Source organism: Mustela nivalis (genome assembly GCF_964662115.1).
Source record: "Mustela nivalis genome assembly, chromosome: 1".
NCBI lineage: Eukaryota > Metazoa > Chordata > Mammalia > Carnivora > Mustelidae > Mustela > Mustela nivalis.
Genome location: NC_139020.1, coordinates 158952300 through 158977009, shown reverse-complemented (window position 1 = coordinate 158977009; position 24710 = coordinate 158952300). Strand labels below are relative to the sequence as shown.

General features: G+C 53.0%; 2 protein-coding genes across 9 annotated transcripts in view; both read right to left on the bottom strand.

Moving 5' to 3' along the window:
- Positions 1-3323: 3323 nt before the first annotated feature.
- Positions 3324-11100, bottom strand: ABTB1 (ankyrin repeat and BTB domain containing 1). 8 transcript variants are annotated; one of them, XM_082746949.1, is made up of 12 exons: positions 10873-11100; positions 9537-9599; positions 9381-9436; positions 8199-8343; positions 7925-8084; positions 7791-7836; positions 7326-7442; positions 7121-7239; positions 6489-6587; positions 6214-6381; positions 3991-4191; positions 3324-3913 (listed from the first exon to the last, which is right to left on the bottom strand). In XM_082746949.1, exons 1-12 carry the CDS (start codon positions 10926-10928, stop codon positions 3707-3709), a joined length of 1437 nt encoding a protein of 478 aa, XP_082603075.1. In that variant the 5' UTR covers positions 10929-11100; the 3' UTR covers positions 3324-3706. The 8 variants fall into 8 exon arrangements, with proteins under 8 accessions (XP_082603075.1, XP_082603076.1, XP_082603079.1 ...); XM_082746950.1 differs by having other exon boundaries at positions 9572-9599; positions 10873-11080; XM_082746953.1 differs by lacking the exon at positions 10873-11100 and adding an exon at positions 10566-10588.
- A 56-nt stretch (positions 11101-11156) lies between these two features.
- Positions 11157-24710, bottom strand: part of PODXL2 (podocalyxin like 2) — a 36281-nt gene continuing 22727 nt past the window's right edge. The window contains exons 4-8 of the mRNA XM_082714319.1: positions 24233-24307; positions 15253-15409; positions 14625-14686; positions 12194-12373; positions 11157-11692 (exon numbers count right to left, since the gene is read on the bottom strand). Coding sequence (XP_082570445.1) covers positions 11480-11692; positions 12194-12373; positions 14625-14686; positions 15253-15409; positions 24233-24307 — 687 coding nt within the window. The 3' untranslated portion in view covers positions 11157-11479. The remainder of the gene's footprint in view (positions 11693-12193; positions 12374-14624; positions 14687-15252; positions 15410-24232; positions 24308-24710) is intronic.

Here is a 24710-nt window from a genome sequence, read left to right as displayed (position 1 = left end):
TAGCAAGAGCACATCCAACTGTATGACGCCAGCACCAGACGTCAGCCCCCAACAGGGGCTCTTGGGTCCGATGCAGTGAGATGGGACATTGAGGACTGTGCAGTTTTCCAGGTGGACGAAAGAACATATGCAGAACCATCACTCTCTTTTTTTTTTTAAATTTCTATCACTTTGCAAGTGGGGAAGATTTTAATTGATGGTTGAAAAAATATGTTCTATTTCCGTTATAGACCTGCCTCATGTAATGACTGTTTGGGTCAGGACCAGGACCAGGGTGAAGCCAAGTAAGGCCCTTGCCTTGGACACAATGTAAAAGGGGCACCAAGAATTTTCATGAGCAAGATAAGTAATGCTCTCATGTGATGTAAATTAAAAGTAATGTAAAAAATGCATGATGAACCAAATAGCAGCACTTTAAAGACAGGATCAGGATTCCTAATGCTTCTCCCAGCTCTGGCATGACTCAGCACACAGCACTTTACTGACCTTGCCTCCCCACCAACAGCCCACCGTGGCTCCTTTTTCTCTCCCCGGGGGTGGGGGTGGGGGGGACAAGCCGACCACAAGCCATGTCTGTTGCTATTCGGGTCAGAGTTCAGCTAATCCAGTTTTCCTTCTGTGAAACCTGTACCAGGATCTTGAGTTGGCGCAGAGGGCGCTCCTAGCCACCTCAGGGCCGCGGGAAGCTGAGCCACACTGGCTTACTACCATTTCCTTCCCCCACGGCTCTCTGAGGCTGTTTTCATTGTTGCAACACCGCGCTGAACACCTTCCCCACCTTAGACCACAAGCGGCTGAGAACAGGAGGAAGGTGTGATGAGGTGGTTGGTGAACGCCCCTGTGGCCGAACTGCTGAGGGGACTGGCCACCGTCCCAGGGAACCCGGACTCTCCAGGCCCCAGTGCCTCGCTGGCAGGCACAGCTCACCAGTCTCACTCTCTCAGGGACCTGCAGAGCATTTCCCCAAAACCTCCCCCCTTAGGTTTTTCCTTACAATCTGTTCCAAAACAAATACGCTTTCAAATATTTTAAAAGATGGGTTCGCTGTGTGAGTTCACTTTTGTCCCTAGTATCTATTTTTTATTTTTATTTTTTTTAAAGATTTTATTTATTTGACAGAGAGAGAGAGCGAGCGCGCTTGCACAAGCAGGCAAAGTGGCAGGCAGAGGCAGAGAGAAAGGCAGCCTCCCCGCTGAAAAAGGACCCCCATGCGGGACTCAATCGGACTCTGGGATCATGACCTGAGCCGAAGGCAGCGGCTTAACCCAGGTGTCCTTGTAGCATCTATTAAAAAAAAAAAAAATGCATCGTAATCAGGGTGTCTGGGGTAGGGGGTGCAGTCGGTTAGGGATCCGACTCTTGGTTTCAGCTCAGGTCTGATCTTGGGGTCATGGGATCAAGTCCCATGTTGGGCTGGTACCCAGCGTGGAATCTGCTTGGGATTCTCTCCCTCTCCTTTTGCCCCTCCCCCCACTCGTGCTCACTTTCTAATAAATAAAATCTTTAAAAAAATGCATCATAAGGGGCGCTTGGATGGCTCAGTGGGTTAAGCCTTTGCCTTCAGCTCAGGTCATGATCTCAGGGTCCTGGGATCAAGCCCTGTGACTGACTCTCTGGCTCAGCAGGGAGCCTGCTTCCCCCTCTTTCTCTGCCTGCCTCTCTGCCTACTTTATTTGATCTCTGTCAAATAAATAAAATCTGTAAAAAAAATTTTTTTAAAGTAAATGCATCATAATTAAAAAAAATTTTTTCTAACGTTTAAACTTACTACATACCTTGGCGCATGTAGGAGTTGGTGTGGGGTCTAAGGTGGGACCTGTGGCTCTTGTGCCACCAGCCTGGACCCACCCTTCCTGTCTGGGTGCCCAGAGCAAGCAGAGTGACCTTGCAAAGCTTAAATCAGCCCCTGCCGCACCCTCCTCGGCTCTCCCTCACCCTGGGTGGAGCCCAGCATTTCACAAATACACAACAAGCTCACTCTGTGGGCCTGTGTGGGCCCCTTCCCAAGTAGCAAGAACTCACCTTAAATGCCCCAAGCAAGGAGGGGAGGTACAATCAGAGTCATCCCAATTGACAGCTGGTAAACTGAGGCACAGAGCTGTAACCAGGCAGTAAGATGTAGAGCCAGGGTGGGAACTCTGGCCATGCTGGCCTCCCTTGGTCTCATCCTGGGCCTCTTTAGGCTCCTAGGTCCAGCCGCCCTCCACCCAGCATGCCCCACCGTCCACTCGGCAAGTTCCTCTCCCCCTCCCTCCCACACATCACCTCCTTACCAACTGCATACCTTGTTCAACTGACCCATCCGACCTTACAGCTGACCCCATGTGAGCACTGTGCCAGACCAATATGGATGAAATGCATGGGGGACTTAAGGAAAAGACCCCAGGAGTTGTGGAGCTGACGACCAAGAGTGAAAAGGCGCAAAGGGCCAGAACAACAACTGCAGGGAGGGCCAGGAGCCCGACTGCTCTGCCCCGGGCAGAAGGGGGCAAGCGTCAGGGTATTTGTGCCTGGGCCTCAGGACCCCAGGGACTGGGGTGAGGGACCAGTTACAGGACATCCTAGAAAGCCACCTCTGACATCCTTGATAACCACAACCCCTGTGGCAGAGCCCAGGAGGTTGCCCCAGGAGGGAGGCTGGCCCTGGGTAAGGGCTCCCCACAGCCAGTGGCCAGTGGGCTGGGGAGTAGAGGGAGCCAGGCTGGGGCTAGCTGGGGTCACTGGGCTTCCTCCTACCCTTTCCACTTCTACCCTTGCTCCCTGGCTCTCCTCTTGGAGCTGCAGAGCAAGCTGCTGCTGCAGGGCTGACGGAGGCCTCTCCCTTCTGGCCCTGCCCACCACCCAGCGTTGGTCCTTGAAGGTGGAAAACACAGGTGCTTGTGGGGAGACACCATGGCGGGATGAACAGCCTCTGGTATATAGGCACTGCTCAATAAACAAGTGCTAGAAACCAGTCTGCCTTGGAGACCAGTCCTTTCCTGGTGTGAGGGGGAAGCAGCCTCTGCAGTGGCCCAGTCAGCCCTCCCACTAAACCTCCCCCAAGACCACTGAGGGCAGGGGGGTGGGGAGGAGAGGGGAGGGGTCGGACTTCACCAAGAGGACCCCAGAACAATTGCTGTGCCTGAGGGGAGTCCCACTGCTGGGGAGGCTGGGCCCAGCAAAAAGGGGCTGCCTACTCAGACCCACACACACTCCCAGCCCCCAAGGAGCCCCGTTGGGCACCAAGCCCTTCCCAACTTGGATGAGGGGATCTAAACCCAGAGCTTCCTCCCTGGCCCTCTCCAGCGCCATCCCTGGAGCCCACCCAAGACACAGGCTCAGGCTCCCACAGTGAATCAAGCTTTATTGCCACACACAGTCTTTTTTGCTCCCTGTGGGCCAACTCTGCACCTCAGGGAAGCCTGCTTGCTGGCTTGGCTTGGAAGCAAACAAGCCAGGGCCAGGAGAGAGGGGGTGTGGAGGGGTTCCAGGGGAGGGAGGCCCAGAGACCCCTACCCCAGGTTTCCCTGAGCAGTGCCCAGCCCCAGGGCCTTGGGGGCTGGCTTGTGTTGGGGGAGGGGAGCTCACCCTGACCCTCCCCTGGGGTTCCCAGGCACGTGGGGAGAGGGGTACCCCACGGAGCCCCCTCAGCCCACCACGATGCCCTCAAGACGAGCTGCAAATGTGCACACGCATGCATGTGTGTGCCCATGCCATGTGTGGACAGTCAGCAGTCCAGGCCGATGGACACCAGCAGGTCCTCCAGTGCCCGTAGCCGCTGCTGGGCCTCCTCAATGGCACTGTAGGTCTGCACCGTGCTAGCCACGTGGAAACGGATGTCGTCCACCAGTGGGATGGAGTCTGTCTCCTGCCGGGAAGCCACGGCTGCCGCCTCCTCCCGCACGGCATCCACGAAGTCTTCCCGCTCCACCAGCTGCGGAAAAGCCAGCTCAGAGCCGCCCGCCACCCGCCCTCAGACTGCCCCACCCACCATGGCTCCCATGGGCCCACCTTCTCGATGACCTTGGCCATGTACTCTGTGCACTGGTCCTCAAGGCGCGCCAAGCGGAACAGCTTGGCCACACGCCACACGCCCACCACGCTGTCCTCATCCAGCAGCTGGGCCAGACTGCGGCCACACAGCCGCTTCAGGCCTGGCAGCAGGTACATGTCAGCGACGCTCAGCACATCATAGGCCGCCTCGGGGGGCAGCTGCAGTGAAAGAAGGGGTGAGGGAGGGTGTGCCCCAAGGTCACCGAGGCCACTCAGGGCCCTGGCAGCAAGGCAGACCAGGAGCTCCAACCCACACCTCACAGGGCCCAGACTGCTGCAGGCACTGTGGGACCAGAAAGGCTGAAGGGGACTGGGGTTCCCGGGCCCCAGGCAGGCTTGCAGGCCAGAAGCAGCAGGGCCTCAGCAGGGGAAAGAGGCTGAGCTGTGAATCACACAGAACGTCTTCTGAAATTCTAGCTGTGGGACCCTCCTAGGCAAGTCACTTCATCTCTGTGTGCCTCAGTTTCCCCCTCTCTGGGAGGCACAACCATGCCCACCTCAAAAGACTGTCAGAAAACAGAAGGTGCTCCTCTAAACTGAGGCAGGGGTCCCCCACTAAGGCGGTGCAGTAACTCTTCACCTTCTCCCACACCCCCACGCCGGGACTGCACACTGGGAGTGGGCTCAGCTCCCATCCAGACTTCGGATAGGCACAGGCAACAGGCTGGAGACAGGGTAGGCAGGACCTCTGCTCGCACGTCCAGGCCACACGCACTGCTCCACCAGGCCAGACACTTTGCCTGGGACACACACATCCCTCCCCATGAGCCCTTGAAAGAGAACAGTTATCAGCGCCTCTGCTCTCTAGACAGGGAAAACTAAGGCACAGAGCAGCTGAGTAACTGGATCTGAGGTAACACACAACTTGTGGACGGCTAACCCCAGTATCAAACCAGGTTTGCAGCCCAAGTCCACACTTATAGCCATTAACAGCTATCCTCAGTGGCAAAGCTCCCTCAGGAATTTGGGGGGGGTTGTCATGGACCCCAGATGACAGGAACCAAAGAGCTGTGCCACAGGAGGAATGAAGTTGAGGCAGGAGGAATGGAGGCCAGAAAGGGTGTCTGAGTGCAGTGGCGGCTGGCCTTAGGGATGGGGGCGCTAAATGCGGCAAGCACAGGGCTAACATCACAGCCCAGCCGGTCTCCTGCGCCTTCCTCCTGACCAGGCCACATGTCCCAGCCTGCGCTCTGGCAAGTGAGTTCTCTCCAGAGCCACAAAACTGGCGTGTGTGGCCTCCACCTGGCCTATGACAAGGGAAACTGCTTGCTTCGTCTTCCTCTTCCTCCTGACACATGAGTTAGCCCACACCCCAACCTCCAGATGCAGAGCAGAACGCCACCTCAGGTGCTGAGGACCGGGTCCAGCCCGCTCTTTCCCAAGGAAGTGTGAGTGGAACACAGCCACACCGGCTCACTTCTACCCCAGCTAGAGGGTGCTTGGCGCGACGGCAGCGTGGACGGGCTGGGGCAAGGATGCTCGTGCACACAGCACTTATACCTGGTCCTTGGAGGTCTACAGACCCCTGCCCTAGGCCGGGTCACGGGGACAAGATGGAGGGGACAACCTGGGTCCCAGAGCACACACTTGGTGCACGCACCTCAGACAAGGAGAAACAAACTTCTCTCTCCTTTAAGTTACCAGATGTGGGTGCTCTGTTTATCGTTTGTCCCAGTGGCCTTTTACACACACACACACACACACACACACACACACACACATCCCTTCAGCACTAGCTCTGGCTGCCCGTGTCACCCACATGTTAGGGATGCTCTGGGGCAGCTGAAGACCCAGGGACACAAAAGAACAGGGCACAGAAATCCAGAACCTTGGGCGTGGATTGCTATCTAGAGGCAGGAGGCTCAGGGTACCCCACTGTTGTAATTCAGGGTTACTCCCCCACCCACCCTCCAACTGGAGAACTCAGGGACCCCAGGTGGCATGTGCTCATGGTGTGGCTCCCACCATTCCTTCCTGCTCTGGAACCGACTGAGGCCCCTCTGCCTGAAAGACAAATTCAGACATGTCCCACACTTCCTCTCCAGTCTCCTGGAAAACCAGCCCCATGGAGCCAAGCAGGACCTGGGTCCTCCCTTTAAGCCCTGTGAAGAGCCGGCTGTGGCCCTGTCCTGACTGTCACACCCCCCAGACCAGTGCCCCTGGCCTGCCCGAGCCCTGCACCTCTGTGTGGTCGCTGTAGATGTAGTAGAGCACGTGCGTGAAGATGTCGGGCGAGATGCCGTGGAGGGTGATGGCTGGGAGGCCACCTGAGGCCTCCAACTCCTCGTTCTCTCGGAAGTGGTCATCCAGCAGGGCCCGGAAGTAGTCACTGCGGCCGCAGAAGAAGGCCTGGGGGAGGCTGGGCTCAGGAAGGGCAAGGGTTGGGGCCCATGCCCAGAGAGCTGGCCGGGGACTTAAGGCAAGGGGGCGGTGGTGTAGAGGGGAAGGGACGGCACCTTGTGGCAGAGAAAGCTGCAACCTTCCACCCGGAAGCAGACATCGGGACAGCTGTTGAAGCCGTCAGGGCAAGGGAAGGGCAGCTCCCCGAGATCACCCTGGGTCGGGGGGAATGGGAAAAAAAAGACACCCTCAGAGCAGGGGGGGACAAGGGAGAGTAGCCAGCCCCAGTCAAAAGCCTGTTCTAGCTAAACCCCTGAGGGCTGGACTACTGCCCCATTTGAAGATTCGAGTACAACACCAACAACAAAAGTAAAGTAGGCTCAGAAAAGGGAAGCAACTGGGGTGCGTGGGTGGCTCAGTGAGTTAAGCGCCTGCCTTTGGCTCGGGTCATGATCCCAGGGTTCTGGGATCAAGCCATGCATGGGGCTCCCTGCTCAGAGGGGAAGCCTGCTTTTTCCTCTCCTATCTCTCCCACTGTTCCTGTGTGCTGTCAAATAAATAAAATCTTAAAAAAAAAAAGAAAGAAAGAAGGAAGGAAAGAAGGAAGGAAGGAAGGAAGGAAAGAAAGAAAGAAAAAGAAAAGGAAAGTGACTGACTTCAGGTCACAGAAGGGTTGAACCGGAGAGTGGGACCTGTCTACCACAGCTATGCCCACATCGGGCCCCATCCCAGGGTGCCTTGCACTTACACGGAGCTCAAGGGGCAGGGCGCAGTCGGCCAGCAGGGCCATGTCCTCCCGGAGCCGGGGGTCTGCTGGGGGGGGCTCGATAGTCAGCACCTTCACACATGTGCCTGGCTTGGATGCCACTGTGGAGGGGAGGGTATAGCTTCAGGGACCCAGGTGGGCCTCGCCAGTTCCCACCTGATGCCCTGGACCTCAAGCCTGGACGCACCGAACTCGGACACCTTCTCGCACTTGGCCTCCAGGTCACTGAGCAGGTCCCAGAGCTGGCACTGCTTGGCCAGGCGCTCACAGTCGCTAACATGTTCCACACCAATGTCCAGGCGGCCTAGGTGCGACACAGGAGGCTCAGGACCTGAGAAGAGCCCTCCACTGTCCCCAGCACTGGGACTCCTGGATCTACTTGCTGCCTTGGGTTTCCTATCGGGAGCCACTGCCTGAGTTCTACAGGCCCCGGGACAGACAGGAAGAGGGCTCAGTTTGCAGGCAGGACAAGCTCTTCCTGAGCAGACACCCTGGCTCATTGTCTCCTAGCCCATCCAGGAGACAGGTGGAACTGCCCCACACTGCAGGGGATAAGTACCAGGAGATAAAATGGGGGGTCCAAGGCTACAGGTGGGTCTGCTGCTGGACAGAAACACCGTCCCTGCCTGCCCACCCTGGCCCAGAGATTCACCTGTGTAGAGGTACTGCAGCAGGGCCCCAAAGGCCACGGGGTTGATCTGTAAGCAGACAGCCAGGAGGAGAGGTCAGAGGTGGCGACCCAGCACAAGCCCCCTGCTGTCTCAATGCCCCCCGGGATGGACGCACCAGTGGGTGCCTCAGGACCACGACGTTCTTGCCCTTCCATTTGGTGTCCAGCATGTTGGCAAAGTAGGCACTGCGCACGCCCAGGACACAGCGATGTGCCCGGAAGGGCTTCCCATGCACAACAAAAACCACATCGCTATGGATGCCTTGCTCCAGGAGCCTGGGAGGGGGATGCGCAGGGGGTGTTCAGTGTGCGACTCCCCCCAGTCTCAGCACAGCAGCCCCTATCCCACTGTCCCACTCCACGCACACCCAGCCCTGCACCCCATCTCACCGCTGCAGGAAGTCGTCGTAGTAGTCCCGCCTCCTGCAGGAGGCTGTCACCTGCTTATAGTCACGCAGGGCCCGGCGAATGGGGTCACTCAGTGCTCCATAGAGGCAGCGTTCCCCATCAAAGGTGTTGGCCTCACAGCGGGCTCCTGGGGGTAGCAGGGCTCACCGGTCAGCAGGGTCAGGAACATGCACACCGTGGCTGGGATAGGGCCTGGAGGAAATCCTCATCTCTCCCCCTGCAACCTTCCCACATGTAGGGCCTAGTCCTGTAATGTGGAGCCCCTTCCGAATTACCCTGGGCCCACTCTGACACTATACTCTCCCCTGCCAGGACATAGGCACATAGGCACATCTGAGCACCACACACTAAAAATAGAGCAGGCTCAGAGACTGCCCTGTTCTATGCACTGGAGGGACAACCATAAACAGACAAGTACCTGTTCTAACTAAGCTGACATTCTAGTGGGTCAGTGGCCAATAAACAGGTTAATAAATGGCAGGTGCTATGAAGAAAAAGCAAGTAAGACAAATGGTAACAGCAGTTGTGGTTGTCACGTAGTGAGGCCATGGAAGGTTACTGGGGCTGTGACCGCATGCAGAAACCTGAATGGAATGAGGAAATCAGCCACGCAAAGATCTGAGAAAGGGCCATCTAAACAGAAAGAGCAAGTGCAAAGACCCTGAGGTAGAGGCAGACTTGGAGTGCCAGAGCACTGGAGAAGCAAGTATGGCTGGAAGACTGAGCACTTGGGGAACCAAAGGAGGTGAGGCCAGAGCAGGAACAGCAGGTCAACAGAAGCACAAAGACTGGCAAGGCATTCTAGTTTTATGCTAAATACAAAGGCAATCTTTGGAGAACTTAAAGCCTATCAGGCTTAGGAGACCCACCAGGCTGCATTATGGAGAACAGACTATAGGTGGGGCAAAAGGGACAGTCAGGAGACCAGAGAAGGCTGGCTTTGAGGCTGGAGAGAGGTGTGCTATAGTTGGGCTGGGTGGTGGCAGTGGAGATGGGGAAGTGGACAAGGCAGAAAATAGGTTCTGAAAGTAGAACCAACAAGACTTGCTGATTGGATATGTGTGGGGGTGATGGAAAGACAGGACTTGATGTTGTTTGCAAATGCAATCCACACACACACACACACACACACACACACACACAGCCTCAGCACCCCTCTCTCACCATTGGCCAGAAGATAGAGTACTAGCTCCTCGTGCCCACACAGGCAGGCATAGTACCTGAGGGAGAAAAAGAGAAAAAGGAGTACAGGAGGGAGTTACCAGGACTGAAAGCCCCCGCCCCACACCTGCCATGACCACCCACCCAGCCGGCACTCACAAAGGGGTGCTGTCCCACTTGTCCCGCACATTCACCTCCACGTCCCGTTGCTCCAGCAGGTACCTAGGCAGGGAGGAGGTCAGAGCTCGAGTCAGGACACGTTCATGGTCTGTGAGAGAAGACCCACAGACTAGGGAAAGAGAGAAAACATCCCTTTTGGCTGAGGGAAGTCTCCCCTAGGTGAGGGCAGATGACAGGCAGACCAGAGCAGGAAAGGCATTCGAAGCAAACGGACCAACATAGGTAGACAGGGTGTAGAGCTGGGAACTCAAAAGGCAAACACTGAGCCTCAGAAGCAGGACCCCAGAGCCCAGGAGGTCGAGAGTCTGGCCTGAAGGCATTTGGGAGAGAGGAGCTGATGACGGGCATCTGTTCTGCCAGAGCCCTCTGGCTGCTTGGGCCAGCAGAATGGATCAGGGAGACTGGAGTCAGGGAGACCAAGAAGGCTGCTGCAGGTGTCCGGGTGGTGTGGAAGCGTGAAAAGAAGTGAACAGATTCTAGAAGCCAGAAGTCAGGAACATGGTAGCCAATGGCATGTAGGAGGCGAAGGGGGCCATCATGGATGGTGATGAAGCCATCACTGAGGGCAGGAAGCCTGGGGTAGACGTCCATGCTGGCGGGGAGTGCTCTTGAGTTGCACTCAGCTTCAGGGGTGATCAGCTAACTCCTAGGTGACAGCTGCTGCTGGGGGGCAGGGGGGCGGGGACCAGGGACGCTGTGGGAGTCTGGAAGCCTGAGACCAGCCCAAGCGAGGTAGTGGTGGGTCAGATACAAGGAACAGGGACGGAAGGGCCCACGAAGTGAGATGCCCCACATCCCAAACAGGCACCCCGTCACTCCCTGTTCTATGGCGACTTCTACGCAGGTTTGCTTTAACTACACTTAGGAGTTTCCAAACTCCAAACTGGAGTTTCCAATCCAGGGATCAGAGGTTAATTCTAGGTCCTAGGTGTTCCCAGCATGCCAGTCCCGGAGCGCATCAGCGCGAAGAGCCACGTTTAGAGCCCCGGGCCCGCCTCGGGGTCTGACCTCCCGGTCCCGAGCACTCAGAGGGCGACCCTCCTCTCCGCGGCTCCGCGTAGCAGTCCTCTCCTCCAGGACCCCAGGGAGTAAAACACCCCAGCACTCCGTCCTGGAGAACCCCGGCTCCGAAAGCTGCCTCGGCCCCCTGCTGGGGCGCCCAGGCGCTCTTGCCGGATGTGGCCGTCTATGGTGGGTCCGGCGCGGGGGCTGCAGCGGCGCAGAGGCGCGCGCCTGTCCGGAGCCGGTCCACCGCACGCACCGGGGCCGGCGGCGCCCCTCCCACCCCGCACCCGGGGGGCCGCGGGGTCCTCACCGCACTCGGCCCACATCCCCCTTTCTGCAGCTGGCGAAGAGGTCGCTGGTGTCCATGATGCGGGCAGCTCGGACCCCGGCCGAACGACCTCAGGCGTCGGTGGCTGCAGCGGCGGCGGCGGCGGCGGCGACGCGCCCCGGCCGGATGTAAACACACGCGATCCCGCCCCGCTCCGCAGCGGCGCCTGGCGCCCGGAGGACCAACCCGGGCCGCGCCGCCCCGCCCCCTGCGCGCCCGCCCCGCCCCGCCCCGCCCCGGAGCAAGAATGAGTCCGGCAGGAGAACTGGCTGGGCCCGGCGTGGTCTCCGGGCGGGTTTAATGGGGGTCCCGGGACGCGGCCGGGGAAGCGGGGCTGTTCCGGGACCGGCCCCTTGGGGCGTCAGGTGGGAGTGGGGAGGGCTGTGCCGAGACTGTTCCATGAGTCGGTGGGAAGCGGGAGGACCCCGCACCGAGGGCCGGGCTGCGGGAGAGCGGCCGGGACCGGGAGGGGAGGGGAGGCGCGGCTGACCGCTCCGGGTCCGCCCGGCTCGTCCCGGCGCAGCCCCAACGGGACGAGGGCACGGTCGCGGGGTCACAGCGGGCCAGAGCTGCTGGCGGGCGGGCTCCCTCACAGGTGCGTGTCCTCCTCGAACACGTCCGAGTCCTCGGGGTCCCGCTTGCCCCCCATGAGAGCGCTCCAGCCCCCCGGGCCGTTGACGGCCCCGCCGCCGTTCAGGCTGGGCTGCTTCTCCTGCATCTCCGACTGGCTGTCGCTGGCCACGTCCAGCGTGGGGTTGTCGTGGCAGCCGTTCTCTACGAAGCGCAGCTCCTCGCCGTGTGACTGTGGCGGTTGGGAGAGGGCCGCTGGGCGAGCGCCCCAACCCAAGCCCCCACCCGCCCGAACAGCTCCGAGCACAAGGCCTGGAACCATTCACTGTTCCTTCCCTGGTCTGTGAGACCGGACACAGGGAACCCCCAGCAGACCCTCAAAAGATGTCTGTCCCTTCTGTCCTGTTCCCACAACCAAACTCCTGATGAGACTTTGCACTCAGCAAGCGGGGGGCCTCCCTGACACCATCTGATCTCTCCCCACAGCCCCCACAGCCCCCACTGCACGTCTATCCCCTATGACTGGGCAGGTGCCCTGCAGACAGGAGGGATAAACTGCGGGGAGGCTCTGGACAAGCAGCTTCAGGAGCGGACCCCCATCCCAGGACAATTACTGCCACCCCACCTGCAGTGTGGACAGTGAGTCTCAGATGACTGAACCCTCTGGGTACGCTCTCCTCCATAGGCAGGACCCCCAGCCCAAGCCCTCCTGCCAATGTGTCCCCATGCTCACCACATGTTTGAGCTTGGGCAGCCGGCGCTGCCAGCAGTTATAGAGCAGGCCCAGCACGATGATGATGACACAGATGGCACCGATGACCACCAGCACCACAAAGAGCGTCCCATAGTCACTGCGCACCTGGCTGGCCCGTGCCTGGCAGCTGCTTGTAGTGGAGTAGTTCTGGATGCCAATCTGGGGGTGGGAGGGGCCAGTTTCCCCAGCTGAGGTCCTGGGTGTCAGGGCTCCCCACGGGGCTGTAGGGTTGGGGCTCAGGGACAGGGGGCAGGCTTTGAGAAGAGCTGGCATGCTCCTGACTATGCACTCTCAGAGGCCTGGACCTGTGCTCATCTGGGACTCCCATCCCTGTCTCTGCCCAATTGCCATCTGTTCACTGGATGGCAGCCCCAAGCCTCTTGATGCCATGCCTCCATTCCCAACCTCCCCTTACATCCCCTCCATGGCTCTGCCCTGATCCTGTCCCTGTTGGGGCAGACGTCTGCCTCCCTTAATGATTCAGGTCCCTGAAACACAGCTTCTACCTTGAGTGTGGAGGTGTTCTGTCACCATTATGGACAGTGCAGATCAGGATGCTGGGGACAGCCCACATCCTGGGCCACCACCAGCCTCCCAGCTTCCCCCCTTTTCCCACTAAGAGTGGGTGGTGACCAATGGCCCACCACCCATTTGGCTGGCCGGTACCTCCACTACACTGCAAGCTGTCCTGGGTGGGCTGCTCTTCTCAGGCCTAGAGGTTGCTGCACCCCTACTGGGCCAGGCAGGTGCACTCTCCACAAATGAGCACCTCAAGCAGAGAGCAGGAAAAGGGAGGTGCTATCCTCGTAGGATGACAGGTGCCAGGGTGAGGGGGCTATCTACTAGCTTCCAATGCAGCGGCCTGGGAGCCACCCTTTCTGCCTGGAACTCCTCTACATGAGGCCAGGTCTCATCACTGCCTGGGTGTCTGTGAACATCCTGTCTATTTCCAGTACTTTTCTTTACTGACTTTTTAAATGATCAAAGGTCAGTTTCTCTTGCTAGGTTCAGCCACCTAACTGAAATTGCTAAATTTGCCAGACGAGGTCAGTCTGAATAGTGCCCAGCAAAGCTAGAACACCCAGAGGCAGGGAGAGGCAGGAAGTTTCTGTGGGAAAAAAAAGATGAAGACCAGCCCAAGTTTCCACCTGTCCGCCCATCCCAGCACCCTGTGTTCATGAATCCAGAACTTAACAGCTGGGAAGTCCCTTGGTAACCATCCAGGTAGTAAGGACAGCATTGTGGCATTGTGCTTAAAGGCCTCTTAAATCCTTCAGGCCTGGTCCAAAGCCTGGCTCTGCTGCTTTCTGGCTGTGCGTTCTCAGGCGAATCACTTCCCTTCTGTGGGCTACAGCTCCCATCTTAAATAGGACACCAATGGTACTCAACAGGGAACCCTGTTTAATCCTCATGAGGCAAGGGCTGGCACTGAGGGCTGAGAACCCAGCGCAGAGAACCCAGCGCAGTCTGGCACTCAGTAAGTGTTCAGTGTGCTTATCACAAAAAACCCCAAACCACCAGCACCACCACCTTTCCGCCTTGCGTGTGACAGATAAGGAGGTGGGGTGCACGGTCATGCACAGCTCATCTTTCCCAGCTGTGAAATACTGCAGAGCCTGGGAGAAGGGAGAGGGCTGATGCCAGGTCACTGGGTTTCACAGTGAACAGTTGGCATGGTGGCTGTCCTGGGGAAAGGAGGAGAGGAACCCAAGGTCCTCCCCATTAAAGAAAGTAGAACAAGGAGCAGGAAGACCAAGGAGAAGGACCAAGGGGGGTTGCCCACCCACAGGCCCCGGCTCTGTTCAACCGGGGTGCTCAACAGGGGTGGCTGGCAGTGCAGAAGGACAAGCTGGCCAGAGTGTTGCTCAGCCCATGTCTCTAGGACCGGCCGTGCAGCTGGCCAACTGCACTGGGTCAGGGCTGCTCCTCAAGATGGTGGGACTGTCCCCTGAGCACGAGCCCTGTCCTGCCAGATGGTGCCTGACTGATGGCTTCTGAAGCATGCCCACACCTGTTGTGTTTTCTTTTGTGGTTTCTGAAACTGCATCATGCTCTCCTACCCCACGAGGCCTCTACCCAATTCCTAGGGCAATTCCCACTTACCCACAAGACTCCCACTGACCAGTCCAGATCCCCCTCGGAGGTCCCATTCTGAGTCCTATCCTGACCACCACCCGCTCCGGGCCCTTTCGCAAACTGCGGTGGTGCATACACATTCCGAAGCATTCGTGCACTCCATCTCTCCCGCGGAAACTGTGTCTTAGGAGGACTGAAAGGAGGAGCTGTGCAGAGCAAGAGCTGGACTTCTGCTCCTTTGCACCACGTGCTGGTTATCTCCCACCCTCAGGGAAGGCAGCCCTGCTCCCAGAGCTGTAAGGAATGAGAGCAGAGTAGGTCCCTGCCTTCTTACCTCCACCAGATTCCTGCGGATGTCACCCAGCATGGAAAGGACGTCTTGAGTGGGCACCACCCCTGGGGGAAGACACCATCATCAGCACAGCCTTGGCCACTGGGGCACACCCAACTCCCTAGGATATCCTCTGGCCTAAGACTCCAGAGGCTTGTTTCCCTGCTCCTGACCACATGTAGACCCTATGGTGTATGCACTCCCCCTCTCCCCAATGCTCGCTTTCCACAGGCTGCCTCATTGCAAAGGAGTGAGTGACTGGGCACCATGTGACAGGTGGGACACCGGGCGGTCACTCCCACAGCCCCACACTTCTGCATTCTGAATACGCCCCTTCTGTAGCCCACCACTCCTGTGCAGTGCCTATTGTCTCCTGCCATGGTGCTGAAACCACACCTCTTCCCCTCCTGGTCCCCACGTTTGCACCCTCCTCTTCTTTGCCCGAACTCCAGTTCAACTCCAGTTGAACCCTACATTAGGGGCCCAACCACTACCTCTTGTTGCAATCCTAAGTTCCAAGGTCAAAACCTCTGGATGCTTTCCTGTGTTTCTGTAGACCTCCTGCAGCCCGCAAGAAGTGGTTTGATGCTGCCTCCCTGGGCCCTCCCTTCCCTGTGCTGCCCCCACTCACCCTGCTCGCCCACCAAGGTCATCAGAAGATGCTGCTCCTTCTCACTGGGCTTGCTCAGGGAGATGTGCCAGTCCCCATGGCGGCCACTGCCATGGCGGGGCAGCACCTCCTCCACCAGGGCCAGGAGCTGCAGCCCTCGGTGCTGCCGGAACACTTCCTGCAAGGACAGAAAGAGAGCCCCCAACCCAGTAAGCGAGAGGGCTCTACTGACACCCTACCTCCAGGTCTAGCCCCCACTCCAACCTCCAACCTCCCAGTGGTCAAACCCTGGGAAAGGCCATCTGGCTATTCTAGAGGGGACTGCTCTTATAGACCTGGAGACCATCGAGAGGCTCTGAGCCCAGCCTTTGGGCAGAACTGTGGGAATGTCATATCCACTGGGCATCCAGATGCTCCTTCCTGCCTGAGCCAATCACATGAGGAGGGTGTGGGGACTGCCAGGGGATACTTGCTATTGAACTTGAGGACAGATGCATTCCAGTGCAACAAGTCTTGAAGTGGCTGTGTCATGTGTGATGGCCTACGGAAGTCTGCTGATCAGGCCTGAGTATTCAAGTGTATAGCGCAAGGGATGAACATACTGGGAGGTCAGGCATCAACAGACCAAAGATGCACCCCAAACCCAGGAGGAGAAGTGGGGAGCAGTAATAGGCTCACCTCTCTCCCATCATTGCAGAGATACAGCCCAAAGCAGGGGAGTCAAGAAAGCTGTCTGAGTACTCTTACAGTGGCACTGGTGGCCAGAGGAACTAAAACAGATGCAGTTAAAATGGTAACTCCTGGAAGCAGCGGCCAGGGGCAGGAGGAGGGATATAAGCAGATTTTGTTCTCACCTGCTAGCTTGTACTGTTTAGATTTTCCTGACCTTGTGTAGATATGATTATGTAATTTAAAAAACAACAACAAGAGGCAGGTACTGGCCAGGAACTCAGTGAGTGGCAGAAACCCAGGCAGGCTACGACCTAGTCCCATCAGGGAAGAGACCTTCCACTGGCCCTGCAGCTGCTCCCCACCCCCAGGCTCCTCTCCAGCAGCCTTCTTCCTCCAGTAACCAGGAAATCACTGACCCCAGTTCCTGGCCTCCAAACCTTCTAGCAGCACACCTGTCCCAGCTGTTACGCTTTCTCTTGAGTGCCCGGCCTTAGAACTTTGACCCAGGGCTGCCTGCCAGGCCCAGGCATCATATCAGACCATGTGGGGCCCTGACATTCCCATCTCCTTTCTGGTAAAGCCCAAGCTAGCGAGGCTTCCTGGTCATCATCCCAGCATAAAGGCCACCAAGGGGACTTGTTACCACGGCAAGTGCCAGGTGCAAACGTGAACGTTGGCCCTCACTGGCTGAACAGAAAGTCAACTTGGTTCTGAATTTGGGAGAGAACCGATACATGGAGATAGTCACATGCGCCTATTCCCGAAATAGTTCTTACCGTCTTCATGTGCACGTGTGTGCATATGTGTGTAGGGATGGGGTACACACCTGCATCTGCCTGAGCAGCAGGCTCTGTACCCAGCAGCCTCCCTGCTTACAAAAGGAACACATCCCCACCACAGGCAATACTTTCCCCCATGCCACAGGCCTGTGATCCCCCATGTGTGCAGACCCATGTTCTGGGTCAAGATGTCTGCCTGGCTTAAGCCCACAGACCCACAGTGTCCATTCTGGCAGCATCTGATGACTATACATTTCGTGCCATTTATTCTGTTGATGGGAACTGAGTGTCAGAGGCCTGGGGAGAAAGCCCTGAATTTGGAGTCAAAGAAATCTGGGTTCAGATCCCGGTTCTGCCATTCATTAGCTCTGTGACTTTTAGCACAACACTGCACCTCTCTGAGTCTCGGCTTCCCCCTCTGAAGATGTAGCTTTGGTCCTAACACCATGCACTTAATGTGAGGATTAAAAGAGAAGTGCTTATTCAGTCACAGGTGCCAGGACAACTGATTATCCCAGTGTAAAAGAAAAAAAAATCACACTATAGTCAATTCCAGATGGACACCAGATCTAAAGCGTTTAGAGGTAAGCAAAGAAAGCTATCTTCAGGGGTGCCTGGGTGGTGCACTCTGTTGAGCATCCAACTCGGGTCACACAGACATCTCAGGATCATGAGATCCAGCCCCATATTGGGCTCCATGCTCAGTGCAGGGTCTGCCTGAGTTTCTCTCTTCCTCTCCCTCTGTCCCTCTCCCCTGTGTGTGCTCTCTCTCTCTCTTTCTCTGTCTCTCTCTAAAATAAATAAATCCTTAAAAAAAAGAAAGCTATCTTCATGACCTCTGAGTAGGCAAAGATTTCTAAAATGGACTTAAAAACACTAACCAAGAAGGAAAAAATTGGTAAGTTAGATTATTTTATGATCTATTTTTTAGAAATTGAGAACTTCCATTTATCAGAAGGTACCATTGAGAGAGGAAAAGGGCAGCCCACCGAATAGCAGCAAATATTTATGAGATATATATGTGATGTGTGTACACACACACACACACACACACAGACATCTCATATCCAGGATATAGAAATAATTCACAGAAATCAATTAAAAATAGTCAAGATGACCCAATTGGATGCAGTCAGCCAAAACACATATGAAAGGGTGCTCAACTTCATGAATCAGGAATATGCAAAATAAAACCACAAAGTGATACCAGTACAATATACAGCTTGAAAATTAATTAAATTAAATGAAGAAGACAAGGGGAAGGGGTGATGGCGACAGGGGAGAACCAGACATGTCATGTGCTGCTGGAGGCAGAAGAAGTTGTGCAAACACTTTGGGAAGTTGCGGGACAGCATCTGTTCAGGGTGAAGAGAGGCAGAGACCATGGCCCCGCAGTGTCACCCATGAGAACAGTGTCCAGATGCTCACCAAATATGTGTCTGAGAACATCCACGGTAGCCCACGCCCCATAGCCTGAAGCGGAACTACTCCAAGACCCAGCAACATTAGAGTGGATACATGAATGGAACACTAGACAGAAGCACAGTGAACAAACTTCATTATGTGCCGCCATCTAGATGAATCTCAAAAAGAAAACGCTGAGGGCAAATAGCCAGACACAAAATAGTGCCTACTGAATGACTCTTTATACAAAGTGAAAGAGCATGCAAAATCAGTGTATGGGGTTATAAACCAAGAAAATGGTTTCCTTTGAGGGAACAGTGTCTGGAAAGGAGAGTGAGAAGGGCTTTTGGCAGTGCTGATCGTGTGCCACGTCTTGGTGAGGGTGCTGATTACATAGGTGTGGTTCTTTTGTGATTATCCATCAAGCTGAACGCTTAGGATCTGCGTGCTTTTCTGGACATACACTGTAATTCATTAGAACTTTTCTGAAGTGCAATGCTCTCTTCCCTGCTGACTCCTGGGTGGATGGTCTTTCCCTCATATCACACTGTTTCTCCCACAGTCAAGGTTCCAGCTCTCCTGCTACCATCCAAGCCGTTGTATCCAATGCACTAAAGTTACATGTAACTCCTCGAAGTGTCTGGTATGGTCCTGATGGCAAACAGGAAGGGACACGTAACCCAGCCCATCATTTTGACTTGTGGCATTACAGCAGATAGAACTGATGAAAGTCCTGCTCTTTCACCTTGCTATAAACACAGACAAACACTGGGGGGAAAATATAGGCAGGAACAGAGGGAACTCAAAGCCAGAAGAGTGAGTAGGTGCTAAAGCTACAGCAGTTCGCAGGGGTGCAAGACCCAGAAATGGAACCCAGGAGCTGGAGACTTGGCTTTAAATGTTGCACATTCTTGGCCCCCATGAAATGAAGAACTACAGCAGAGTACCACGATGGAGCCTGAAGCCCCAAAGACCTGCCCTTTCAGTGAAATTGGACTCAAAAACATTCCTGCTCACCTGGAGGAGCTGTCATGGGCTCTCCCATCTGCCCAGGTCCATGGGGAGGAGAAAAATGTCATCCAAGATCACTTAAAAACTCAGGCTTGTGCTTTACCTGGGTTTGGAGTCCAAATGTCCTTCATGATATGAAAATCCAAACCAAGAAATTAAGATGAAAGCTGACCTATGAATGCTGGAACTTCCAAAGTTTCCCTGAAACCACTCTGGTGGAAATCTTTTACAACCTGGGGCTGAAGAGGAGATCACAATAATAAAGAACGATCTATACAAGGGAACAAGGTACAAAGCCATAAACAGGAGAACTGACATTCCAGGATGTCCTGTTACTAAAACAAAAGGAAAGAAATCATGAAATCAATATACTTAAGCTAATTCAGAAAATGAAGGAATAGAAACCATAATGATAGAAAGGAACAAAATGAAGAACAAAGGGAAGGATTTGGAACCAAGGAGAAATTCTAAAAATATAAAACAGTTATCTATATTAAAGATTCAATGGATGGATCAGACAAATGATTAGACACTACTGAAGAGAGTTATTAATTTAAAAGATAAAGCTAGGAAATTATTCAGAATGCATCAGAGATATTTGTTTATTTATATTTTGGAGAGAAAGTGTGAGCAGGGGAAGGGACAGAGAGAGAGTGAGAGAGAGAGAATCCTCAAGTAGCCTCCCGGCTGAGCATGGAGCCCCATGTAAGGCTGCATCCCAGGACCCTGAAGAGCTAAAACCAAGAGTTGGATGCTAACCCACTGAGCCACCGAGGCATCCCTCATCAGAGAAATTTTAAAAAGAGAAAGCATGAAAGCATTAAGAGACCTTATAGATAGAAAAATAAGGCCCAATAAACTTCTAATGAGAATGAGAGAGAAATGGGAAATCGGTAGCATATTCAATCCTACTCCCAGGAATTTACCCTGAAGGTACATCCCAACAGCAGAAAAATACATACACACACAGTCATTCAAAGCAGCCTTATACATAACTGCACGATACTGGAAACCACCCAAATGCCCACCACAAAGGAAATTTAATAAACAATCCAAAATACATACACTTCATGGGGTTATTATTATTCAGTTGTAAAGATTATTATTCAGTTGTAAAAATAAAATGATTGAGAATAATCTCCATGAACTAACATGAAGTGATTTCCAGCATACATTGTTAAGCAAGAAAAGCAAAACACAAAAGAGAAGTGTTATGTATGAACGGAGTTGCGTTCCCCCAATAATTCATATGTTGAAGTCTAACCCCCAGTGCCTCAGACTGTGACTGTATTTGAAGACAGGATCTTTCAAGAGGTGATTAAGTTAAAATGAGCTCATTAGGGTGGCCCTATCCGATCAGATGGGGTCCTTACAAGAGGAGGAGATTAACGACACAGTCACACACAGAGGGACCACGATGTAAAAACACAGAGGGAGGATGACCATCTGCAAGGCAAGGAGAGAAGCTTCAGGAGAAACCAACTCTCCTGACACCTTGATCTTGGACTTCCAGCCTTCAAAACAGTGAGTGAATAAATTTATGTTTTTAAGCTACCCAGGGTGGTACTTTGTTATGACAGCCCTAGCAAACTAATAAAAATATAAATATATGCTACATTTCCTGAAAGAAAGAATGGAAGAAATGAAATATCTGTCTGCTTATTGCTATAAAAAGAAACCCAGGAAGAATAAGCAGAAACTAATGAAATTGGTTACCTAGACGGAGTGGGTGGGAATGGAGGGCAAGAGGTGATGGGGGAGAGGGGTATTTCTCTAAGCACACATTTTTGTGTCATTTAGATGTTTAGAACCACATTGATGTTTTACACGGTCGAAAATACAACTGAATCAACAAGGATGAGGGGGGTAAGGTCCAAAACTGAATATAAACAGTAACAAATAAACCTAACTATGTCTCAAATGTGTCTCAACTTACTCTCAGATGGTCTGGAAAAATGCTAAAAGCTGTTGAATCTGGCTGAAAGATACAAAGGATATCTTTGCACTAGTCTTCTGAAATTATATCAAAATGAAAAGCTACCAAAAAAGAACATGAGAAAATTAAGGACATTCTTTACACTAATAAGGGCTGATACAGACATATCCTTGTAGAAAGAGCTGCTAAAGGGTATATTTCACGGAAAAGGCAATTAAATTTGCAAGAAAGGAATGGGAATGTGAAAAGACATGTAAGCAAAGAAACAAATGTATTAATAAAGTAAAATAAGCACTGACTGATAATAATAATGACTGATCCTCAACACCACTAATCATCAGAGAAATGAAAATCAAACCCATAATGAGATTCCACTTCATACCCATTACAATGACCACTACTCAAAAAAAAAAAAAAAAAACCAACCAAACAAAAAAAAACAAAACCCCAGAAAATAGGGGCACCTGGGTGGCTCAGTTGGTCAAGCTTCTGCCTTCAGTTCGGGTCAGGATCCCAGGGTCCTGGGATCAAGCCCCACATCAGGCTCCCCGCTCAGCAGGGAACCTGCTTCTCCTTTCCCCATCCTCCCCATACTCTCTCTCTCAAATAAATAAAATCTTTAAACACACACACACACACAGACACACACACATAAATAGAAAACAAGTGTTGGTGAGGATGTGAGAAACTGGAACCTTGGTCCACTGCTGGTGGGAATGTGAAATGGTGTAGTCACTGTGGAAAACACCACAGATTTCTCTAAAAATAAAAAAAATAGAGGCACTATATGATCCAGCAATTTCACTTCTGGGTGTACATACCCAAAATAATTGAAACAGGGTCTCAAAGTGATATTGGTGGATTCACATTCATAGCAGCATTATTCACAACAGCCAAAATGGGGGAAGCTACCTGAATATCCATCGATAGACAAATACATACACAAAATGTGGCCTATAGATACCATGGAATATTATTCAAACTTAAAAAAGGAGGAAATTCTGACACACACTGCAACATGGATGGACCTTGAGAATGTTCTACTGAATGGAATAAGGCAGCTGCAGACGAACAGATACTGTTTGAGTCCACTTATAAGACGTACTCAGAGTAGCCCAATTTCTAGGACAGTGGTTATCAGGGGCCTGGGAGAATGATTAATGGGGACAGAATATATTTTTCAAGATGGAAATTCTGGAGATTTGTTTCATAACAATGACATACTTAACACCATTGTAGTACCTTAAAATGGTTAAGATGATCAATTTTTGTTAAATCTTTTTACCCTGGTAAAAAAAATCCATCAAAAAAAAAAAGTAATGACTAATTAGGCAGTGATCAAATAGTAAATGAGAAAAACTGTCAAGACAAAAACAGGGAAAGCAGAATGAAAGCATTTTTATATATGTATGTGTTACTTGGAAAGAAGACAGACAATATCTTTAGACTTTATTGTTCAAATATGCACATACAAAATTTAAGGGTCTCAAGGACCCTTACTGTGGTCTCTAAGTACCATTTCCCAATAAAAGGAATGAGGGCTTGGAGAAATGTTGATTTCATGCCTGGGGGAAGGAAAGTACAAATGAGTCCAAACATCCTGTCACACCAGAAATCAAGGAAACTATCAAACATTAATTAGTTGGCCAAAAAAACTTAGAAGCCAACTCAAAGAGGTTCTCGCTGGCCAGAGATGGGGCATGTAAAAGCATCAGTAAGAATAAATAGTCACTGTAATAGATTCAAATGTATCAATCATGTTTTTAAAAAATCTACTTGTTTATTATTTATAGTGGGAAAAAAAGAAAACAATCTTCTGGATCACTTTTGAATTAAACACAGGCATATACTTTCACTTTTCCCCAAACCCACTAAACGAGAGTAAAGAATTTTTTCAAGGTCTAAAAGCACAAAGACAAAAACAAAACAAAATGGAAGAGGAAACAAGAACAACAAAATCTGGGAACTGGAGGCATATGGATGAGTTAGAATTTCCTGATCTAGCAAGCCCCAAAGAGCCAGATCCTCAGCTGAAATGGGACAAGCTAAGAAGGAATCACACGTACCCTGTCAAACCCCCAACATGCTCTTGAATAGGCAGCATGGGTTACCTTCTGAAGGGAGGATGAAAATGGTTCTAAAAATAGGAGAACTATTTGAGAGGCTGTTTAAGAAGCAGCTGGATCCCTAATTCCTCTTCCCAGCACTGTAGAGCTGACAAATGTCCCTGCCCCCTGGTAGAAGCCTGGAAATTGATTCTGCAAAGAGGGTAAAAGAGAGGCCCTCTGACCCAGAGGACATGGGGCACCACTGTGGTAGGGGGCTCTTGGTCAAAGAGGGAGTAAATGAATTTGTCTGTGCTCTATGAATTTGCCCTAACACTGAGGTGCCAAGCCCTCTCCCCACCCTGCCTCCCAGAACACTGACAACCAGCCCTTTATGCTCCCAGTAGGACAGACATTCCTTTTTCAAAGAATCTAGTCGCCCAAGAGGAAGGACCTAAAAATGTTGACATTAAAAACTCAAATGGCCTAGCCAGTCCACCCTCCTGAGAAGTCAGTTAATAAACCCCACTCCAAGCTCAAAGCTTCATACCAGCTTGTTGATGGCCCTCCTTAAATAGCTCTGAAAGAACCTACCAGACATCTGGGGAGCAAAGGCAAGTGAGAAAACCAAGGCCAAAACCAACAAATAAGGAAAGCAACTTTTTAAAGACAGTTTCAATATGTTCCAGGCGATAAGACATTGCACACGTGAACAAAACTATTCCTTGAGGGCTCCTGGGTGTCTCAGTGGGTTAAAGCCTCTGCCTTCGGCTCAAGTCATGATCCCAGGGTCCTGGCATCGAGTCCCGCATCGGGCTCTCTGCGCAGCAGGGAGCCTGCTTCTCTGTCTCTCTCTGCCTGCCTCTCTTCCTACTTGTGATCTCTGTCAAATAAATAAATAGAATCTAAAAAAAAAAACCACACACACACAAAAAACCTATTCCTTGAAATTAAACAGAGTAGGGCAAGAATAAAAGAGCCCTTAGGAATTTAAACATATGAAGGCACTCCTCTTTTAGACTTGGGTGGGGGCTGGCTCCTCCCCTGGTTTAGTCTAGGCCCCTCCCCACACCCAGCATGCTCCCCTCTGCCCAGGTTTGGCCACACACCCCCTCCCATCCTTTTCCGTGGCCCCCGCCTGGCTCAGCACTCACACAGTCTATGTTCTCCGTCATGTTCAGAATGATGTAGTTCTTCCCAGCCAGATTGCTCCAGTCTTTGCAGATCACCTGGACAGTGAGACCAAAAGAAGGGCCACAGTTACAAAGGCTTGACAAGGAAAGGCAACTGGAGAAAGCACAGATGGAAACCCTTTGAGAAGCCGGATGGGAAGGCCAGCTGCAGGTCTGTGACAGCTAGGTGGGGGTCAACAGCCTCTGCAGGGTGGCAAGCTCCAGCCACAGGCTCACAAACGCAGATGTCTCTAGGTATCACACTGAAGATGTCTTCAATGAGAGGAGGGGCCTGACAGGGCTTTGCCTGAGCTACAGGCCTTCAGTGGCAACATTGTGGGGGTTTCACGTGCCCTAGGCCAAAGGAAAACAGGCCTGAAGGCCAGATGCACAGGCTGGCAATTTGGGACTCCCCTTCCCTTCTCTCCCTTCCCAGGTGCGAACACTGGCCTCGGGTGTG

What these genes read in the sequence shown, in the direction of transcription:
- ABTB1 (XM_082746949.1), bottom strand. Translation starts at nt 10,928, where the DNA reads ATGGACACCAGCGACCTCTTCGCCAGCTGCAGAAAGGGGGATGTGGGC. An exon ending in AAGTGGGACAGCACCCCTTT is followed by an intron (nt 9,437 to 9,536) that starts GTGAGTGCCGGC and finishes TTTCTCCCTCAG; the next exon opens with GTACTATGCCTGCCTGTGTG. An exon ending in GCAGCTTTCTCTGCCACAAG is followed by an intron (nt 6,382 to 6,488) that starts GTGCCGTCCCTT and finishes AGCCTCCCCCAG; the next exon opens with GCCTTCTTCTGCGGCCGCAG.